Below are 23,724 nucleotides of genomic sequence, written 5' to 3'. Positions count from 1 at the left end.
TGATCATGGTATCAATGTGCTTGATTGGTCAGCAAACGCAACTGACCTAAACCCCATAAAGAATCTGTGGGGTTTTTTCAAAAGGAAGATGAGACACCAGACCAACAATGGAGATGAGCTGAAGGGCACTATCAAAGCAACCTGGGCTTCCTTAGCAGTGCCCCAGGCTGATAGTCTCCATGCCACGCCACATTGATGCAGCAATTCATGCAAAGGGAGCCTTGGTCAAGTATTGAGTGCATGCTGTACTGTACATCGACATACATTTCAGTTAGCCAGCATTCCTGTAAGAAAAAAAAAAAACTTGGTCTTATGTAAATTTATTTTCTGAGATTATCTGAGTTACTGATTTTTGGGGTTTCACTAGCTGTAAGCCATAATCATGAGAATAAAAATAAATGCTTGAAATATATCACTCATAATGAGTTTCACTTTTTGAATTGAATTCCTAAAGTTACATTTTTATGATATTGTAACTTTTTGAGGTGCGTGTGTGTGTGTGTATATGTGTGTATGTATGTATATGTGTATATATATATATATATATATATATATATATATATATATATATATATATATATATATATATATATATATATATATATAGTAAATATAATGTCAAGAGTCAAGTATTGGGACGCCTGCCTTTACATGCACATTGACTTTAATGGCATCCCAATCCTAGTCTGTAGGGTTTAATAATGAGTTGGATCACCCTTTGCAGCTAGAACAGCTTCAACTCTTCTGGGAAGGCTGTCCACAAGGTTTAGGATTGGGAAGGCTGTCCAAGGTTTAGGATTGGTAATGTTTTATACAAGGATATTGGAGCAAGACTGGGAGTAGTGGTGCAGTATGGCACTTGTTTTCTCTTTACCTTATCTTTGGGAATGTTTGACCATTCTTCCAGAAACACATTTGTGCGGTCAGGCGCTGATCTGAATGAGAATGCCTGCCTGGCTCAGTCGCTGCTCTAATTCATCCCAAAGGTGTTCTATCAGGTTGAGGTCAGGACAGTCAAGTTCATCCCCCCCCCCCCCACCCCAAACTCGCTTAACCATGTCTTTTATGGACCTTGCTTTGTGCACTACTGTGGTCTGAATCATTTGGTGGAGGGGGGATTATGTTGTGGGATTTTTTTCACTGGTTGGGCTTGGCCCCTTAGTTCCAGTGAAGGGAACTCTTAAGACGTCAGCATACCAAGACATTTTGGACAATTTCATTCTCTCAGCTTTGTGGGAACAGTTTGAGGATGACCTCTTCCTGTTCCAACATGACTAAGCACCAGTGCACAAAACAAGATCCATAAAGACATGAATGAGCGAGTTTTGGGTGGAGGAACATGACTGGCCTGCACTGAGTCCTGACCTCAACCCAATAGAACCCCTTTGGGATGAATTGGACGAGAAGGCCTGGCTCGCAGTCTCTGCTCTAACATCAGTGCCTGACCTCACAAATGCGCCCTTAGAAGAATGGTCAAACATTCCCATAGACACTCTTAAACCTTGTGGACAGCTATCCCAGAAGAGTTTAAGCTGTTATAGCTGCAAAGGGTGAGCCAACGCAATATTGAACCCTATGGACGAAGACTGGGATGCCATTAAAGTTCATGTGCGTGTAAAGGCAGGCGCCCCAATACTTTAGGTAAAACAGTGTATTTAGAAAATGCATAACTTGTACGGCTGTTTTTATCAGTAAACTGTTTTACATTTTTCATTCACTCAGAGTTTTCATTCTCACCAGGTATTGAAGACACATTCAAAACCGCAGCAACAGAAGTGAGTCTACTTGCAGGAAATGAAGAATTTAATGCTACAAAGTTGTTTGGAGTTGGTAAGTGTACTTTGTTATAGCAGGGGTGATTTTGCAATAAAAGAAAAAAAAAACTAATTTTAATGCACTCAGAAACCAGAAGTTAGTTAAGCAGGTAAAGACTAGGGATGATCGAACTTTTGAAAAGTTCGGTTCGACCAGAACACTCGAACTTCGGTAATCAAAAAGCACCATTTTGAAACCCTAAAACCCAATAAATGCCCCTAAAAAGTGCCTGGGGTTCTGGGTCATGCCCCAGGCACTATTAATCACACAAAAAAGTTCTTAAAAATTTTCGTTTTTGACAGAGAGCCAATTATTGAAAAAAAAAATGAGATTTCTTTGGATTTTGTGTCTGGGGGGTCTAAAAAGTGCACCTGTGAAGTTTCAGCTCTGTAGCATGTCCAGAACCAGAAAAAAAAGATTGTTTGTCTTAGAATTGCAGTAGAGCAGGGATAGGGCTCCACTATTTTCACACCTGCCCGTTTTTGTTGCAGGTGTTTATTGGGCTTTTTTGTGGACGTCTTTGGAGGCAGGCATGACATCTGAACTTCTGTGTAGAGGTATATATATATATATATATATATATACACACATATAGGTGTGAAAGTAGCAGAACCCTATGCCTGCGCTAATGAAATTTATTTGCAGGCATAGGGCTCCGTTCCTATCACACCTGTATGTGTGTATGTGTATAAATACATATGTGTGTGTGTGTGTGTGTGTGTGTGTGTATACCCCTATACAGAAATTCAGAGGTTATGCCTGCCTCCAAAGACGCCTAAAAAATGCCGAAAAAAAAACGCCTGCAACAACACACCTGGGCGTTTTTGTTGCAGGCGTTTTTTTGGGCATCTTTGGAGGCAGGCATAACATCTGAACTTCTGTGTAGGGGTATATATACACACACATATATGTATATATACACACATATAGGTGTGAAAGTAGTGGAGCCCTATGCCTGCAAATAATTTCATTAGCGCAGGCATAGGGTTCTGCTACTTTCACACCTATGTGTGTATGTGTATAAATATATGTGTGTGTGTGTGTGTGTGTGTGTGTGTGTGTGTGTGTGTGTGTATATATACCCCTACAAAGAAGTTCAGATGTCATGCCTGCCTCCAAAGAAGCCCAAAAAATGCTCAAAAAAACACCTGCAACAAAAACGCCCAGGTGTGGTGTTGCAGGCGTTTTTTGGGGCATTTTTTAGGCGTCTTTGGAGGCAGGCATAACATCTGAACTTCTGTATAGGGGTATATATATATATATATATATATATATATATATATATATAATACTTACATACATATACACACACACACAGGTGTGATAGGAGCGGAGCCCTATGCCTGCAAATAATTTCATTAGCGCAGGCATAGGGTTCCGCTCCTTTCACACCTATATGTGTGTATGTGTATATATACATATATGTGTGTGTGTATGTATATATATATATATATATATATATATATATATATATATATATATTATACCCCTACACAGAAGTTAGGATGTCATGCCTGCCTCCAAAGACGTCCACAAAAAAGCCTAATAAACCCCTGCAACAAAAACGGCCAGGTGTGACAGGAGCGGAGCCACTACCCTGCTCTACTGCAATTCTAATCCAAATGATCTTTTTTCTATGGCGGTCACCCTGACATGGAAGAGTTTGGTCACCCTGCCATAGCAGTCAGAGTCAGTTAACCCTACACTACACTACAGTCACCCTGACACTTAACACTTTCCCTACAGAACCTAGATTATTAAATCTAACTATAGTGGAAAATAGCACCCTAACTACACTAGATATCCCTTTCCTCACACTAATAATTGCTAAATGACACTTTGGAAGCAGGAGTAACAGAACTTCTTCCACTCTCTTCCACAGCCCCTGTATTACAATGCTAGAGATTTGGCAGGGCTATGTTATATACTGGTGGGCGTATTCACTAGTGATTGGCCTCTGGACCCCCTAGTCACTCCAATCACATTTTACTGATGGCTCTGGTCCAATCATGGGCTTTTAAAGCCCAGTTCCTGTCCCATTGCATTTTGGTCGCTTCTGGTTGCCGAATTCCGAACTTTTTCCGCAAAAAGTTCGAAATTCAGCCGAATTTTGAACAGTCAATGTTCGGGTCGAACCGATGGTCGACCCGAACCGTTCGATCATCCCTAGTAAAGACTGGCATATTAAACAATATTCCTGCCCAGGCCGTTTTTTCTTTTTTGAGATCTGTGATACATTGAATGACAACTATTCGGTCATGCAAAACTGTGCCTAAATAAACTTTGTCATAGGTATGTCAGTGTTTCTGGTAGAGATGGCACTTTATTTTTACTGTGTTTGATATTTTTATTTGCTGGGATCAGGAACTTCCCTTTCATCTCGTACAATGATTAGTATGTTAAAAATAAAATGAAAACTGCAGCTAACCGCAGAAAGTTTAAACAATGTGTGATTGGTCACAGTGATCACATATTACTGATCCACTCTCATTGGCTTTGTGTGGTTTATGCAGTAAGTTGCACTGTCCAATGGATAGTGTGCTCACATTGTGGTGTTCTTTCACACTAAAGGGGACGCATGAGCACCTAAAAGTAGAGGCTGTTTTAAAGCTTCACTACGTCCTTTATGTGCAATGGCTTTATAGCAAGTGATATAGATTTCTGAGGTCTTATAGCTAAGATTAAAACATTTGTAACTGGTACTGACCTGAGATGTATTGATACACTACTTGCATTTAGGCTTGTAGGCAGTGGAAGTAGGTGTCTTGATGTTGACTACATCCTGTATACAACAGCACTCAGACTGGGAGAGGGAGACGTATGATTGGGAGCCAATCAGGTGTGCTGCATGCAAATGTACTGAAAAGGAACATATTGGTGGGAGGAGAGAACCGAGTGAGTTTAAAGATGACCTCATCCTGTTACTGCTTCATCACTGCAGGCTTGGAGGTTGAGAGGTGACACCACTTATGGCGCTTTTGCACTGCATGGAACCGAACGGTTCGGCTCGCTTTTGTGCTTTTCCACTGCTGGTAAGAACGGTTCAGTACGGTACAGTACGGCGGCGCTTTTCCACTACATGGAACCGAACGGTATGGCTCGCTTAAACAGTACCACCTCAGTTGTGGTTCCAACAGGGCCGTAACAGTACCATATCCCACAATCCTTTGCATGCAGCCTTGACTGTTTGTCACTACTAGCCACTGATTGGTCAGAGAATCATTGTTATCCCTCCCACTTACTTTAGTACTACTTTAGTGGAAAAGCAAACCATACTGAACCGTACCAACCCCGTACCATGCAGTGGAAAAACCAAACCGGGCCGAGTAGAGCCGAGCCGGTACTTGCAGTGGAAAAGTGCCATTATATTCCTTAAAGCCAAACTACACTGCAACTGAGCACCACCAATGCTATTTAATTCAATTTCAATATTCAAACCAAACACTCCCCAACTTATCCATGTCCCTATGTTTTTATTTTGTTGAGAAATCACTTTAAAAAAACACCCTCTAGCATTTCTGGCTGTGGCCATCTTCAGTAAGGGCAGATGATTAATGTAGCATTTACCTCCTGGAATCCATCTGCCCTTAGCCCAGGCATGAATGTAGGAAGGTGTGCTTAGCTGAGAAAGAACCCCCCCCCCCCCCCGAAGACTCCTGGGATGTAAAACCTCATTTGCTTAGGCATGGAAACCAGGAAATAACTGAAGAAATGTAAAAAAAATGGTTAAGTAAATATGATATAGTTTTCTATCAATTTACAAATGCTAGCCGCATAAGGATTAACAATAGTCAAAGTTAATTGAGAGAGTGAAGTTCCACTTTAATTGTACCAAGTGGTGTCATTTGTCTGGTAGTACTGTAGAATAGATGTCAAGAAAATAAAGGAAAAAAAAAATGGGATCTTTATAGGCACCGGTATTAAAAAAAGTATATATTTTATTGAAAAAAAATCATCACAAAGAGATATATTTGGAAAGAAACATAGCAAAAATATACAGAAAATTCACATATATATAACATACAGTGGGAATCGGCGGTAAAGCCTCAAGACCATGTGCAAATGAGATCGCACAACCTACTAGGTAGACAAAGTTATAACAACAATGGCATACATCACAGAATAACCTGTGTTACATAAGACGGCCAGGGAGGGATAGTGGCCGTCTCCAAAGGTCGTCTGTGCAGTATAGGTGATCAGATGTTGAATTAAATCCCAGTTGCCCTACATGTTTCGCTTAGCATAGTAAGCTTCTTCTGGAGCACATGATGTAAGCAAACATCTGAAAGAAAAATCAGGTTATGAAACTTTGTAGTAAGCTGAGCCGGGTAGGCTTGTAAGAAGTAACGAGGGGGTCAGTACGCTGTGGTTGGAGCAATTACATACGTCCTAATGAAGTTAGTGCCACCTTGTAAATGGCACCAGTAGCACCTAAAGGTAATGAAGGGGCCAGAAGGAGGAAGGTTCACTTCCTTCCAGTCCAAACAAAGCAGGACGAGGTGGGTACACCTCGTGTGCCTGAGACCCTGGTAGATGTAAGCAACAGGTATGCTCCAGGTCCTACGACCACATGTACACCCCCCCGGATGGGGATACCGCCATTTAGATGTCAAGAAATACAAATCCTTCAGCAGGTAAAACTGCATCGATATCCATTTCATTAAACTGTTTGCCTTGCGTTTAGCTTGAACATTTGCAAAAAAAAAAATTTCAAGAGCTTTACAATGTTGAAAATAGTTTAAATAGACGCCAACACTATTACATGACCTTCTGTTCTAAATGTCATTATTGCATGGATAGTATTCAACATAATATTTAATGTATTAACCGTTAATGAGCAGTAAGATGAGTCATACAAGATTTCTGCATTTCCTTGTAGATACAGACAGTTGTGAACGTTGGATGAACTGCAAAAGTGAATTTCTCAAAAAATATATGCATAAAGTTGCCAACGATCTCCCAAGCTGTCCTTGCTCCTACCCAACTGAAGTAGCTTACAGCACTGCAGATATATATGATCGTATTAAAAGGAAAGAATTTCGATGGAAGGATGCAAGTGGTCCAAAGGAGAAACTCGAAATCTATAAGCCCACAGCAAGATATTGCATTCGATCAATGCTGTCTTTGGAAAGTACTACTTTAGCAGCTCAGCACTGCTGTTTTGATGACAGCATGCAGTTGATCACAAGGGGTAAGGGAGCAGGTGCCCCTAATCTCATCAGCATCGAGTTTTCTGCAGAACTTCATTACAAAGTGGACATCTTACCCTGGATCATGTGCAAAGGAGACTGGAGTCGATACAATGAGGTTCGCCCACCAAACAATGGCCAAAAATGTACTGAAAACCCCTCAGATGAAGACTATTTAAAGCAGTTTCAAGAAGCTAGAGAGTTCTAAGTACTGGACTTAGTGCAAAGGAGTGTTAAAAGACTTGGCGGTTCACCGCAGGATCTGCTGGAAACAGGGTCATGCAGTTTTGACGCATGTTAGTGTCTGCAAAGCTGATTCCAACCTTCTCTTGTGTTGTAACCAATGCAGTGTACACTTCTTAATATAGAGTACTATATACATCTCTATAAATATTGGCAGACAGAAATTCATTGATCCTGTGAAATAATTTCTTTGTTTTTAAAGAAGGCTGGCAATTCTTTGCTTGATTCGCACAGTTTATTATAAAAGCTGAAGCCCAAACCCTTTGGAGTTGAAGTCTTGAAGGACCTCTCCAACAAATGTGGGTTATCAGTTTCAGATCACTTCATGGTTTCAGTGAAGCAATCTGAAGTTGATGATCTAATTTTTATGTGACCATCTCATAGGTTTCAATGGGCTATGGCCACCAATCACAGGTTTTATCAAACTTTGTAGGACACCTCTTCATCTGGGATTGGCAAACTTTTACAGTTCTCATACAGTGAAGGAGTAGCAGGAATATAAGACTGGGAATTACTTGGTTTGAATGGTAAAATCGGCAATATTGGGTCAACTGAAGTGAATGAGATGGACACCGCAGATATGCCTAATACACTAAACCATACAGTTTGTTGGAATTGCGCTATAGGAGAAGATTGGTGATATAAAAACTCCCCTTTTCCGGATTCCTTGGGAGAAATCAATTGCTGTTTAGAATAGTTTTTTTGTTTGTTAATATTTATAATAAAAATGAAGGAAGATTGGTTAAAAAAAGTTAACGCAAAATTCGAAAGGTTTTGGCGTGAGTGGAGAAGGGTTAAAACCTAAAGTATATTTTTCTGCTGCTGTTTCCATTTGGAAAGATTTCTTATTTTCTGTCCTGGTGATTTAGATAGTAACAGGAGGGACACAAACAACAATACAAATCTGAGCGGTTCGAATCCTCCCCCACTCTATCCAAAAAAGCCTGGGCTGGAGATCTATTTTAAGGCAAAGTCTACCAGAAACTGATATTTAAAGTTGTTGTAAACCCTAAGGCCCCGTTCACACTGGGGCGACGCTACTTCGCCGGGCGACCTCACAGGTCGCGGCGCGCTGCTCGCACCGCGACCTCGGAGTGGCCGGCACGGACTTCATAACATTGAAGTCAATGCAGGTCACTCCGGGTTGCCCCAAAGAAGCTCCGGACCCTTTTTCTAAGTCGGAGCGACTTGTGTCGCTCCTATTAGAACGGGTCCACAGCTTCTCTGTGGAAGGCAACCTACGGCGACCTGTCAGGTGACCAGGTCGCCTGACAGGTCGCCCCAGTGTGAACGGGGGCTTACATATACTCAGCTGAGGGATGTTCCTCAAGTGATACACAAAGATAAACAAATCCTTCTACATAAGTTGTACCTATCCATCTGCATTCTTCTCTAAAATCCAATCAAAGTGCAGAATTTATAAGCTTGTCTGAGACCTTATAAAAAAAAAAAGGGGGGGGCAGAGTTAAAGTCACACTCTGCAGAGCTCAGTGAGGAGAGATACTTGAAGGAAGAGACCCCCCCCCCCTCCCTTCACATAGCTTACAGCAGTGGTTCTCAAATCCTGTCCTCAGGACCCACTAACAGGCCAGGTTTGCAAGATGATTGAAATACATCACTGGTGATATAATTTGCTGCTCAGTGATTGCAGTATTCTAGTCTGCATTTCCCCAAGGTAATATTTAAAATCTAGCCTGTTAGTGGGTCCTAAGGACAGGTGTAGAAACCACTAGCTTACAGGAACAGACCTGAGGCTGTCAATCTGCTGGAGGCCATCCCCTATCACCTTTTTTCCCTTGTCAAAAGTGATTCATGCTAATAGCAGAGGAACAAAGCAGCAGAGAGAAATTACACGTAGTGCTTTTAATAGAGACAACCACACACTATAGAGGGGCATGCTTTGTTCATATTTTATGTCTGAGGTTTACAACCACTTTAAGTGCCAGCCATATCCAATTAAAACTGAACTACCAATTAGATATTGGTTTTTAAATGAAAAAAAAATAAATATCCCGACATAGTAAAAAGTACCCTACAAATTATCAAAAAGTGGCTAAAATATAATTTAAAAAAAAAAAACCACAAATATATAGTCCTGCCTGCAAAGAAAATAATGAATACCAGTCCCAGAGCTCATACTGCAAGTCTGCACTCTAGACTAAAGGCCCGTACACACGTACCGATCGTCGGCATACAAACGTCGGTGGACGAAGGATCTGCCGATTGTACGCGTGTTAGTATGGTGCCTCCAACAGATGTCTGCGCACAATCCGCGGACAAAAGTCTTTCGTGCAAACATGAAAATATTTGTATGCCGACACCAGAACGGACGATTGTTCGCCTGTCAGTACACAATTCGGCCGACAGACCGCAGATTTGCAAGACTGGGCATGCTCAGAAAATAGAAAACACAGGGAAAGTTAACCATTACATGACATCACTTCTGCAGTCGGCGGACAAAATTCTTGTGCTGTCCTTGTGCTGTCTTTGCACTTTTCAGCAGACACCGACATCCCGGGGAGAAAAGAGGAACATTTGTAAGCCGACCATCGGTACGTGTGTACGGGGCTTAAGCATCTTTGAGGAATCTGTGGCATCTGTCACATTTCTGGGAGTGTCTTAGAACCATTCCATGCAGAGGTGGACAAGTATTATCTACAGGCCTGATAGCTACAAACCACACTAATCATTATTGGCAAATGGGCCTGTGGAAGAACCACATTTCACAGCGTGTTTGGCTCTTTCAAAACAATGAAAATCTGCAGCATGGGCAGTGGGACAGTCAAGCTATCTTTTGTTTGGGGGTAGGGCATTTTTTGTTTTTTTTTTTCTTTAAAGAAAAAAAACACCTTTAACTTGAACCCAGTACATTAAAACTATCAGTTAAAGGATTGATTTACATGTACTGGAAGTGTTGGGTCTAAAGTTGAGGTTATCATTAAATTTACTAATAAGTGTTAATTTATCGTTAAAGAATACGTTTTTCTTTTGAAAAAAATATTTTTTTTCCCTAAAGCCCCGTACACACGTACCGATCGTTGGCCGAACGATCGGCCGTCTTTTGTCCCCGGGCTGTCGTGTCCGCTGGAAAGTGCAAAAGACTGCACACTAATTTTGTCCGCCAACAGCCGACTGCAGAAGTGATGTCATGTGATGGTTAACTTTCCCTGTGTTTTTTCTTTTCTGAGCATGCCCAGTCTTGCAAATCTGCTGTCTGTCGGCCGAAATCTGTACTGACTGGCGAACAATCGGCCGTTCTGGTGTCGGCATACAAAAATTTTAATGCTTGCACGACAGATTCTGTTCGGCCGAAAGTGCGCTGTCGGCTATCGGAAGCATCATACTAACAAGCCGAATCTTTACGGACGACAATCTGCACGTGTGTACGGGCCTTAAGGAGCCTGCAGAGCATTGCACCTGTGATCTGCCAGGCTCCTGCAGACTCTTCAGGATAGCTGTCTGCTCGTACATTTGGTGCATGCAGGCAGTTACTTGAGAGCAGGAAGATTAATGAACTACGAGAGCACTCACCAACGCCCTCACTGTTCATTGACCACTACAAGCCTCAGCTGCAGGGGATGATGGTACTTGCAGTCTGTTCATTCAGAGAATACTGTGAATGAATGATGCGGGTGTGTGGGCAGAGCTCCACAGGGCCAAATTTTGACTGCAGGTGCAGGGAGAAGATCCCCCCGCCTGCTGTCAAAGGTAAGAGAAGATAGTGGGTGCATGCTGAACTTGTTACATGTTACACCCTAAATATGGGTGCAACATGTTCAGAAGGGTGAACTTGGCCTTTCAGATCTTTTATGGTTCTGTATTGGGATGATTGGGTTTCCACACTCCTAGTTTTTGGGGCTGCTGGCACTTAGTATATAAAAACTTGTACGAGACCAGGTAACTTGGCCAGTGCCATTACCTCTTACTGTAGCTCCGGACTGTCTTCCCTATGCTGTTATTACAAAGCCAAGCTCTGGAGTTTTAGGCTAGTTATGTAAAGCTCAATTAAAGCAAGTCAGTTTTTACTGTTGTCATCAATGGGCTATTTAGAGATGTGACCGGTTCCTATTGTACAATTGGATAATCCAAAATGTTTAAAAAAATGTTGGGGGGGGAAATAATTAAAAGCTTTTATTTCTTATGACCTATGACCTGCCATCCATCTTCCTATCTATTAGCTACAAAAGAGAGACTATGGTCCTGTGCAAAGTATTCAAGAACGGGTAGATGGTTTATTATTGCTCCTACTCAGACCTTTATGCCTTCCCTCCCTCCTTTTTGACCAATTCTTCATTATGCTAAGGTGAGGGTCAAGCAGCAAGATTGACATTTTATTTAGTGGCTTTGAATGGTGGGCAGACCTGGGAACTCTGGTGTCTGGTTTACCCATAAATAACGAGTAGAGTGTTTCACCCATGATGAACTATCACTGAGTTTCTACAAAATATAACCCGCCAAAGGGTAGTTCAAAATCACAATCAGTTTTGGTGGACTTAGCCTTTTTAATAAATAAAAAAATATAACCCTGCTCTTATTAAAATTGGTGACATGAGACATGCTACCTTTTTTTTATATATAATAGTATTTTCTTAAGATGAACACTACACAACCAGGGAATTCAGGGTAGCTAATTAAATGCGACTTTTCAGGGACTAAAATGATTAAGAAATGTGGCACTTTCTCAAAAAGACAATATATTCAGTGTTTTGTCTTGTTTTTACATAAATATGGTGTTTAAGCCTCACATTTATTTTATAAATCTATATTTTTGTTGGGCATAAACCAAATGCAGTTAAAAAAAATTATTTGAAGAGTGTGTGGGGTTCATCCATTATTGCTGTTTACAAATACTTCAATATTTTTGTAAAGTATTTATTATGTTGTAGTTATATATCATGCATAATGCATGTCTGTTTTTTATTGTGTTTTTTTTTTTTTTTTTTTTTTCTGTTTTTTTATTTGGAATGTGTTCTCAAATGTGGGACATAACCACCAAGGTTAAAGCTGTTCATTTTTGTTTTAATATCCGTGAAAAAAAGCAAAGTTTAATAAATCGCCCCAAAAAGCTTTCTCTCATCACCCAGTCTTGTATTGGCATACAAATGGAAAACCTTTTATTGTGCTTATACTGTTACATTAGGGTGTGTAGATCTTTGGAAGAAGGTGCTTTTATAGACTTTTTATAGAATACCTTGCAGTCGAAATGCAGGAGTGCAGAGGGGGTTCTTTTTATTTTTATGTTATTGGGAGTCTTCTGATGATTTCCACTGTGAGTACATAAATGGAAATTTGTCCTCCATGCTTCATGAGTCATTAGAAATTTTTCCTACTCAAGGTACCCTCCAAAGTTCTGGACTGAACAGAACATGACATATTATTCTGCAACAATGCAAGAAAACTGGGTGCTTAGAGTGTCTTAAGGGTCAATGCATGGCACAGTACCTGTGGACGTTAAAGACCAACAATGGGGGAAAAAAATCCCAATGTCCCCTCACCAGTTTTGGCCATTCTGTAGTTTGAATTGGAGAAAACATGTTCTGAGATCTTTACTTACCAAAGTCCACTGCCACATGCTGAATCACATCCTCTGAGGCTTGGTTCACCCCTATGTGTTTTTCAATGCTTTTTGCAGAAATGCACTACCGTCCATTTTCCCATGGTTTTGTAAAAGCAAAAAATAGTTTTTGGTTCACTCAATGTCAAAGGAGAAGCTGTAGGAAAGTGTGCAGTGTGGTGTTTTTTTTTTTTTGCCACAATCTGCATTTTTTAATCCACCCAAAAACAATTGTCCAAAAAAAAAAAAGCACTTAAAACATAAAAAAATGCATGAAAAAACACAGAAAGCGCTGCAGAAATGGATCAAAGCTAAACTGGATAGGTGTGAACCAAGTCTTAGAGTTGTTCATAAACTGCACTTCAGGCCACCTGAATAGTTCTGTTGCTGCCCTCGTAATATTGTTTCATGCGGTTGGTGCTGGAAGACTGTGAGGAACACTTCTGGCAGCCAGTGGACAACATCAACGACCGCAAGAAATGATGTGGGCACTGCAAGAACCCTCCTACATTAGACTAGCAAAAAGAAGAACCGGGAACAGCCTGTCACATGACCACTGTTTTGGGTAAGTAATTGAGGTTTTCATGTTTTTTGTTTTTTCTTTTGCAATACTTTTTATTGGTTTTAACGTGAAAGTTACAGAAATGAGACCCATGCAGGGGCTAAAAACGCAACAAATGATACAATATTTTAAGGCAATTGCATAAGTAGTCATCCAGGACCTACAATATATGAAGGTAAAACAGATGGGCCCAGTTGGGGCCAATCAATGCAGGCAATCCTAATGATCTACAGACTAGGGATTTGAGGTTGGAGAAGGCAGAAGTAGTAGGGTAAGGGTAGGGAGACAAAGGCAAGAAAAAAGGGATAGATTAGGTGGTGAAAGCACACAAAATGCCTCTTTCATGCACTCAGTCTCGAAGGCCAGATTAAAGAATAGAGGTAAAGCAGACTAGAAGAATTCCAAAATGAAAAGGCATAGTTAGGCCTAGAAAAAATTAGCTTGTGATTCATTTTTTGACTAGTATCATATTTATACATTCCTTAACACCTTGCAATCATTTTGATATACACTACCGTGCAAACATTTTAAGCAGATGTGAAAAAAAGCTGTAATTTAAGAATGCTTTCAGAAAAAGAAGTGTTAGTAAAAGTAGTTAAGGTTGAATAAAGACAATAGTCCATCCAGTTCAACCTAATGTAGGTGTGTGTGTGTGTGTCAGTGACGATAATCATTTCCCATATCCCTGTGTATTGTGCTCTTTGAGATGCACGTCCAAGAGTCTTTTAAAAGTATCAATACTCCCCGCTGACATCACCAATTGGGAAAGAGGGTTCCACATTCTTACCGCCCTGACAGGGAAAAACCCCCTACGCAGCTTAAGGTTAAACTGCTTCTGCAATCTCATTGTGTGGCCTCGTTTCTTTTATACTACCCGAGGCTGAATCCTTTTTTCCTATGCTGGGATCACCATTGAGGTATTTGTAAATTTCTATCATGTCCCCTCCCAAGTGTCTCTTTTCCAGCGAAAATAAATTTAGTGCTTGTAGTCGCTCATCGCAATTGAGGTCCTACAATCCCCAAATTAGTTTAGTTCCCCTTCTTTGGATTTTCTCCAGCTCCAGCACATTCCTTCTGAGGATTGGTGACCAGAACTGGATAGAATTCTCCAGATGTGGCTGGACCAGAGTTTTGTAAAGTGGAAGGATTATATTTTTATCTCTGGTGTATATCCCATTTTTAATGCATGCCAATATTCTGCTGACTTTGGCAGCTGCAGCTTGACATTGCATGGTATTGCTTAGTCTGTCTTCCACTAGGACCCCTAGATCTTTTTCCATCCTTGATTCCCCAAGAGGTCCCCCCCCCTAGTGAGTAGTTTGCGTTTTGTTTTTAGCCCCCAAGTGCATTACTTTGCATTTCTCCACGTTAAACCTCATTTGCCATGTAGTTGCCCAAACTGAACAGGACAGAATCTTGGGGTACCCCACTTACCACTCTAGACCAGTCTGAGCACACGTTATTTATCACCACCCTTTGGACGCACCTCTGTAACCAGTTGCCTATCCAAGAAAAAAAAAAACCTTATGGTCGATGCCTTCAGACCTCAGCTTATAGTTTAAGCATTTATAGGGGAACTGTATTGAATGCCTTTGCAAAATCCAGATACACCACATCCACAGGTCTCCCCATGTCTAGATCGCAGCTCTCCTCCTCGTAGAATGTTAAAAGATTGGTCTGGCAAGAACGTCCCTTCGTAAACCTATACTGATTACTACTGATGATACTGTTTTCATCAGCAAATTCTTGGATATAGTTTCTTATCATCCCCTCCAATAATTTACCTACTATTGATGTCAGGCTGATTGGCTTGTAGTCTTCTGGGATATGACTCTGCCCCTTAATAGTTTATTTTTATCAGTTAACAAAATGGAAAGTAAATGATCAGAAGAGAAATCTAAATCAAATCAATATTTGGAATGACCACCCTTTGCCTTCAAAACAGCATTGACTCTTCTAGATACACTTGCACACAGTTTTGAAGGAACTCAGCAGGTAGGTTGTTCCAGACATCTTAAAGAACTAACCACAGATTTTCTGTGAATATAGGCTGCCTCAAATTCTTCTGTCGCTTCATGTGATCCAAGAAAGACTCGATGTTGAGATCAGGGCTCTTTGGAGGACCATCACTTCCTGGACTCCTTGTTGTTCTTCACCCTCAAGATAGACTCCAAAACACACAGCCAATGTCCTTAGGAAATTTGTCCTGCTGCAGAATACATTTGGGGCCATTTACACCCCTCCCTGATGGTATTGCATGAAGGATGAATATCTGCCTGTTTTTCTCAGCATTGAGGACGCCATTGATCCTGACCTCCTCTCCAACTATAGTTGCAGAAATGCAGCCCCAAACTTGCAAGGAACCTCCACCGTGCTTAACTGATGTCTGCAGATGTGCAATATTGTACCACTCTTCAGCCCTTCAGGGAACAAACTGCCTTTTGCTTTAGCCAATTATTTCAGATTTTGACTCCTCTGTCCTGTCCACCTGCTGTCATTTTTCTCCGCCCCACATCCTATGTTTTCATTCATAGTTGAGTCGCTTATCCTTGTTTCCATGTCAGAGTTATGGCTTTTTGGCAGCAATTCCATGAAGATCACTTCTGGCTATATTTCTCCAGTATATGGGTGTACCTGGGTCCAACTGGTTTCTACCAGTTCTCTTTTGATGGCACATCTTCCAATGGCAAAGGAAAGAAAGCATCATCTGCTTCATTGGCCAACCAATGTGTCTACAGTCCTCAACAATACCATTTCATTATGCTTCTTTAAAAGAGCTTGAACAGCATATCTTGAAACCCGTCTTCTTTTAAATATTTGCCTGGGAGGGACCTTGCTAATGTAGTATAACTACCTTTGTATCTTGTTGCTGTGCTCAGTCTTGCCATGGTGTATAACCTGTGACATAAAACTGTCTTCCACAATCTCACCTTTAGTGGCAGAGTTTGGCTATTCCTCACCCAGTTGTAAGCCTCCTACACAGCTATTGCTGTTTGTTTTTGACTGTGTTTAAACATACCTATGAAATTGAGGATCATTAGCACCTGCTTGGTATAATTAGTTAATCATACTCCTATTTCTAATCACACAAAAAAATTGATTTGATTTAGATTTTTCTTTCGTTCACTCACTTCACACTGTAAATTGATAAAAATAAACAATTCTATTTTTGAAAGCATACTTTACATTATTTCTTTATACCTGCCTAAAATTTTAGCACAGTATGTATGTATGTATATATGTATGTATATGTGTGTGTGTGTGTGTGTGTGTGTGTGTGTATGTGTGTATATATATATATATATATATATGTGTGTGTATGTGTGTATATATATATGTGTGTGTGTATGTGTATATATATATATATACACACACATACAATTTTTTATTTATCTTTTTAAATAACTTCTGAAGACCCAAGGGTTGTAATTTTTTTTTTTTTTTTTTTTTTTTTTTAGGGAGATGATCTTTACCGGTGCAGTTACTGATATGTGGACATGTATTGCACTTACTTATCAGTCGGCAGTTAAACTTTTTGACATGTAAATCATTGTATTCTATGGAGATGTAGTGATTATGGCCTGTCTTCCTGTAATGATGGGGCATTAAAGCAGAACTCTGGGATTGGCTAAAAAAAAAAAAAAAAAAAAACCCTACAAAAAACACTAAACTGTTAATGCATTTGTGAAATTCCTTACTATTGAAGAGAAAAGTCTTAACTGAATTTTCAGGAAGTTCTCTCTGTAATTCAAAAAAATGCAGCATCTATTCGGCCAAGGTGGAACTGGAAGTGCAGGGAAATGTCACATACTCCACTCACTCTAAACATATTAGAGACTACGATTCCCATCATGCAAAGGGAATTGTAATGAATGTGGGTGGGCAAATTTTGCCTGTGTACTTGCCTACTTGTACGACAAATTATGTCCCCACATTCACCAGCCTCAAAGACATAAAGGTCTATAATTAGATGAACAAAAATTGTTTTCCTCTTCCAAGTGTTTAGGTTTTAGAACACCGGCGACTCATGACATCCCTAGCTGCAACCAAAAAAAGTGCCTGGGCATGCTCCTCTGTGGTAAAACAAACATTACTCACAAAAGTCCATTTGTGACAAGCACATCATCCACTGCCTGTGTATATCGCCACCACTGAGCTCCTCTGTATGCCACCGTAGAGATGACACTTCAGGCTCCAGTTGCAGCTCCTCTAGCCGAGTTCACACTCTCCTTGCATAGAGAGTAGCCGCTGTCCTCTCCTCCCATGTAGTGCTGTGCACGGAGCCAGCTCTGCTAATGGCTAACAGCACCCCTCCACCCACGCTGTGGGCCTGAATACCCGTCAGCCTGGCAAGAGTGTTCTCAGCTACAGGAACTGCAACTGGAGCGTCATCTCTACAGCAGCATACATAGAAGCTCAACTGCTGCAATATACACAGGCAGTGGATGAAGTAGACTTTTGTGAGTGTAACTTTCTATTAGATGGGAGGAGGGACTGAGACTCCTAGCCTGTAAGTATTCTAAAGACACTGTCTCCATGGGCGGATCAGATGGCTAGTCCCAGCCTCAAAGGTCCGCCCACTACAGTGAGCAGGGGTTGTATCCCTTCCTGCTGACTGTAGAAAGAACTACAATGGGCTTGTGACAAGACCCGTGGCTGGTGAAATACAAGGCAAAGTGGTCACCGGTCTTGCAAAACAGAAGAGAGAGGGAAGTAACCCTGTAATTTAAAAAATGCATCTGCTAGATTTTAGAAACAACAGAGCCAACTCAAAAATGGACTACATATTTTAGGAAGGTATGAAAACGGGATTAAAAGTAAGTAAAGAAGTTTTTGGCCGGAGGTCTGCTTTAATCCTGGTATGTGTGAAGAATGAGCCTAAAAGCAGGCAAGATGACTGTCGTTTATTTCACATGCTGCACCAGGCAAGATCAGGCTGGACACTCCACAATCACCTCTAAGATGCTGGCTTGGCTCATCTCCACCGATGCAATTAATTGTACCAACACCGGGAATGCCACACATAGAGATGAGAAAGTAATATTCTTTCTTTACTAAAATAGCCAGCATGTACAAGTTCTATTCTGACATGTTATGCATTGGGCAAAGTGCTTTCTTAACCACTTCCCACCCAGCCTATTGTCAAATGACGGCTTGGCCTCGCCAGGACCTTTGTCATTCCAGGTGGATGTCATATTATGCCCTCCTAGAATGTGCCTCACACACGGGCCACGCTGCAATGTGATCTGTCACCGGCTGTGTCCACCTGACAGAGCTGATGACTGAGCACCGGCCTGCTGTTGTGTACCATGTGATAGCTGTGATTGGTCACAGGGATCACATGCTACAGACAGGGCCAATCACATCCCATCTGTACCATGTGATTAGCTGTGACTAATCACAATAATACACACTGAATTAAGCAGTTTCATTCAGTAAAATGGTTGCTTTTACTATTTTATAAATTTTTATTTCATTTTTTAATACATACTGTCACCAGTTAGTGTCCCTTATCACCATTACACCAGTTATTTAATGACGCTATACTGCACTGGTGACTGCATATGAAAAAAACATTTTTTAGAAAAATTTCTTAATTTTTCCAAAAATTGTGCCAAAAAATTACAACTTTAGAAAACTTGCCACGCCACTTACTAAATACCTTGGTTTTTACAAAAAGGGGTCATTTGGGGGATAGTTGTACTTTCCTTGAGACAGCTGTGCCTTGTGCTAAAGATGTCAGAATATAATTATTTTGTGTCTCTGTGTTTGACATTCCTGGTGCTGGCACAATTCATTAAAAAGACTGTCATGTTGCACACTGACATACATTTATGCAAAGCTATAACACATTTTTCCTGACAGACTCCATGGCAGCATACGTTTGGGTAGTCCCGCCTCCACTCCTACCCTATAGGACCCCACTCCCATAAATCTTTGCTCCCTTTCAGCATCCGTGTTCTTTTTTTGTCCTCCTCCATGCACCTGTTTGGTGCTGAATCCCTACGAATATGGTCGTTTTATATGACGCAGGGTCGTTTGGAGTCGGCGGGACCTGTTTTCCCAATAAGCCCTTGCTGCTGTGGGGTGTGGGATGGGCAAGTTGAAGAGGAGCCAAGAAGTGCCTGACAAAGCGGGTTGGTAATGGCATGGCCGATGACCCCGCTGTGGTGGGTGGCCTCATTGTATTGCCCCAACGCTGGAATTGTTGTCCTGGTCTATGGCTCTAAGGTGTCCCTGGTGTCTAGTGCGGCTGGAGGGGTAAGTGTTTTCTTTATCCCTTTTTATTTTTTCATACCTGGTGGTCTAGCGACTGCCTGGTGGTCTAGTGTGCGGCTCCTCGCTTGTTCACAGTCTTCCTGGTGGTCCGGGAGGCTCTGTGGACACCGCGGAACGCTATGCGTTCCATCTCCGGCGTCCTCGGTCGCTCTGCGCATGCGCGCCGACTGACTGAGAGCGAGGCCTGGTTCGCGCATGCGCAGTAGCGGCGAGTGCCGATACTCGCGCATGCGCAGTGCGCCGCGACCGTGACGGGAACAACCGCAGGGCACGCGGGAGGATCGCCATGCTAATCCGCAGCATCACCGCTCCTCCTCCAAACATGGCTCATCCAAGTCCAGATACCGTAGTAGAGACCGGTCACCTCCCAGGTCTTCACGCCAATCCAGCGAGACTAAGTGCTGGGGCTGTGGTATCCGTTTACTGGACGGTGGATCACTATGCGACTCCTGTTATTCCCGAGCATCGAATGAAAGGGGAAGATCTGACCAACAACTTGAGTCTATGGTCAAACGCATAGTCAAGAATTCGCTGGCTGATTTTAATAGACGTCAATCTCCAGCGCCAGAGCCATCGGTATCTCCAGTTAGAGAGACCACTAGCGGAAGAGCCCTCGAATCCTCTGAACCTAGCCATCCCTCGGTATTCGAGTCTGATAGCGATTCGGATCAGGATGAACCAAGTTTAGGATTCTCTTTCAATTTGGTTCCACCTTTAGTAAAGGCCGTCAGAGAAACTTTAAACTGGGAAGATCCAGTAGTCTCGGCTCCAAAGCAGAGGAAACTCTTTAAACAGCTGAGCAAGGAGCGGCTGAATTTCCCGTTTATTCCTGAATTAGGAGAAATTATAACGGAAGAATGGAGTAAGGTGGAGAAAAAGAATTCTATGATCTCAAAATTGGCCAAGCTCTATCCATTCAAGGAAGAGGAAGTCAGACATCTGGAAACTCCTCCTCTGGTAGATGCGGCTGTCATGAGACTAGTGAAGCATGTAACTTTACCTCTTGAGGATACTGTTTCCTTCAAAGACCCGCTTGACAGGAAAATCGACACGGATTTGAAGCGTGTCTATCTTTCGGTGGGTGCTGCCTGTAAACCAGTTTTGGCCCTGGCTTCTCTGTCCAAAGCCATGGAAGTGTGGGTGGACAACGTGGATGATTCCCTCAGAAGCTTCTCCGAGGATGCAGCTAAGAATTCTCCTATCCAGGAGTTGAAACTGGCCTCAGCTTTTCTGGGGGAGGCGTCTATTGATGTTATTCGCCTGTTAGCCCGGGGAATGCTATCATCCGTTACGGCGAAGCGTGCACTTTGGTTGCGCCCTTGGTTGGCTGATCCTGCTTCTAAGCAGGTGTGGTGCCGTATTCCCTTTGAGGGTTCGTCCCTCTTTGGGAATAAGTTAGATAGCGCCATTTCCAAGGCTACTGGCGGTAAGTCGGGCTTTCTCCCCCAGGATAGGCGTCTTCTGGGTCAAAAGAGGCCACCTCTTAGAAGACAAAATTCTGATCGTGCCAGGGAGGCACGCAGTTATAGGCCAGGGAGGGAGTTTGGAAGAAATTGGAAATCCCGGCAGTCTTCCTTTCGGAAAGGCCCCAAGACCAATACGTCTGGGGATAGAGACACGACGAAGTCCTTTTGAGATTGGGCCCGCTCAGGCCGGTCGGGTGGGAGGTCGTCTCCTTCACTTTCGGCGGGTCTGGGCGGCCTCAATCCGGGATACTTGGGTCGTCAACACGGTCTCTGCAGGTCATTCTTGGACCTTCACCAGTATTCCCGGAGACAGATTTTTTCCTACCTCCCTTCCTCGGTCAGGCGACAAAAGAGAGATTCTCTTGTCCTACGTAGACTCGCTAGTCACTCAAGGAGCAGTGGTTCCAGTGCCAGAGTCCGAAAGAAGACTCGGAGTGTACTCTCCTCTGTTCATGGTGCGCAAGAAGAGCGGCGCCTGGAGACCAGTGATAGATCTGACGCATCTGAATCGCTTCATCAAAGGCGAAAAATTCAAGATGGAGACTCTATTCTCCATTCAGCAAGCCATTCAACCAGGAGATTGGATGGTCTCGGTAGACCTGAAGGATGCATACTTCCACGTACCAGTGTCAACAGAGTTTCAACGATATCTGAGATTCTCGGTCGGCCAACGTCATCTACAATTTGTATGTCTCCCCTTCGGGCTTTCCACGTCGCCTCGTACCTTTTCGAAGGTCTTATTAGCGGTGGTAGCCTTGATAAGACTGAGAGAGGTCCGTCTTTATCACTACCTGGACGACCTCCTTCTTCTGGCCCAAGACAAGTCTGTCATCCTGGAACATCTAGCTCTGGTCATCTCGTCTCTAGAGAGGTTTGGCTGGATCCTGAACAGGGAGAAGAGCCATCTGATTCCCACTCAGTCCCTGGTCTTTTTGGGTGCGCTGTTCAACACCAAGAACAGTACCATCTCTCTGCCAGAAGAAAAGATTCCGGTAATCAGGGACAGAGTGTCTCTAGCTTTGTCAGCATCCCGTCTCACAGCAAAACAATGCCTAAGGGTAATTGGCACCATGGTGTCGGCAGCCCCTATGGTGAAGTGGGCTCTCTGGAGGATGAGACCTTTTCAGAGGGGTTTCCTTCAGCAGTGGAACGGAGTCAGCAATTCCCAACGAATTGTGATAACCACAACAATGAAGAGTTGGCTTCCGTGGTGGCTACAGCTGAAGAATTTGAGCAATTGTCACTCCATAACCCCCATATCTTGGGTGATAGTGACATCAGACGCCAGCAACACCGGATGGGGCGGTCATTGCGGAACAGAGATGGCACAAGGGAAATGGGACTTTCGGTCTCGCCAGACAGTGTCCAACATCTTGGAACTACGAGCGGCCTTTCAAGTGCTACTAGCCTTCAGCCACCTCATTCGGGGCACCTCAGTCATGCTGAGGTTAGACAACACGACTGCAGTAGCCTATGTGAGGAAACAAGGTGGAACTCGCAGTGCATCCCTGCTTCGGGAAGTAGAGCCAATAATGACCTGGGCTCAGGAAAACCTGGTCAATCTGTCGGCAGTTTACATACCAGGGGCTCAGAACACTCAAGCAGATTTCCTCTCGAGAACACAACTCAGCAACAACGAGTGGTCTCTCCACGAGGATGTCTTCAGCTGGATCCTGTCCTTGGAGTTCATCCCAGAGGTGGATCTATTTGCCTCCTTCAACAACAGGAAGTTGCAGAAGTTTTACTCGAGGGACAGAGATCCCAGAGCATTCGGGGTGGATGCCCTGACAGATTGCTGGAGGTTTCACAAGGCCTATGCCTTTCCCCCAGTACCAATCATCTTTCAATTCCTGCGGAGAGTACAGATGGAATTAGTCAAAGTGGTTGCAGTAATCCCGTTCTGGCCCAACAGACCGTGGTTTCCCCTACTGTTTCAACTGAGCTACCGCGACCCAGTCCCTCTTCCTCTCAGGACGGATCTGCTGTCCCAGGGCTCCATCCTTCACCCATGCCCAGCCCGTCTGCACCTTCGGGTCTGGTTTTTGAAAGGGGAAGGCTGGAAGCGTTAGGATGTCCGGAAGTAGCCATACCAACGCTTTTGAGTGCTAGAAGACAAAGCACGAATAAGACCTATGAAAGGATTTGGGCTAGGTTCACTTCTTTCCTAGAGTCCAAAGGAAAGTCCTGGTCATCTCCTTCCGTGCAGAATATTCTATCTTTTCTCCAGTCAGGTTTGGAATTACCTCTTTCAGTGAGCGCCTTACGAGTCCAAGTCTCAGCCATATCCGCTTTCACAGGCATTTCCTGGGCTACACATCCTTTGATCAGGCAATTCTTCAAAGGGGCAGTAAGGCTAAGGCCACAGAAAAAGTTGAGATTCCCCAAGTGGGACATGCCTTTGGTCCTGGATTTCTTATCCTCAGTTGGCTCAAGTCTTGAAGATCCTATATCTATAAAACATCTCACCCTCAAGACGGTCTTTCTGGTGGCCATCACATCTGCAAAAAGGGTGTCAGAGATCCAAAGTCTGGGAAGTAAAGAACCCTTTCTGACCTTTTTCCCGGACAGAGTTGTCCTCATTCCAATGCTGGGAGCAAGGCCTAAAGTCACGTCGGT

General features: G+C 42.8%; 1 protein-coding gene across 1 annotated transcript in view; it reads left to right on the top strand.

Moving 5' to 3' along the window:
* The window catches only part of ISM1 (isthmin 1), a gene marked incomplete at its 5' end in the record, with an annotated part of 63,357 nt that extends 55,946 nt beyond the window's left edge, over window positions 1-7,411 (top strand). Inside the window, 2 exons of the mRNA XM_082250613.1 lie at window positions 1,741-1,830; window positions 6,695-7,411. Of these exons, the coding sequence (XP_082106739.1) occupies window positions 1,741-1,830; window positions 6,695-7,212 (608 nt within the window). The 3' untranslated portion in view covers window positions 7,213-7,411. The remainder of the gene's footprint in view (window positions 1-1,740; window positions 1,831-6,694) is intronic.
* Window positions 7,412-23,724: the final 16,313 nt, after the last annotated feature.

This window comes from Pelophylax lessonae (assembly GCF_965119305.1).
Source record: "Pelophylax lessonae genome assembly, chromosome: 3".
NCBI lineage: Eukaryota > Metazoa > Chordata > Amphibia > Anura > Ranidae > Pelophylax > Pelophylax lessonae.
This window is presented reverse-complemented; position numbering and strand designations above follow the sequence as displayed.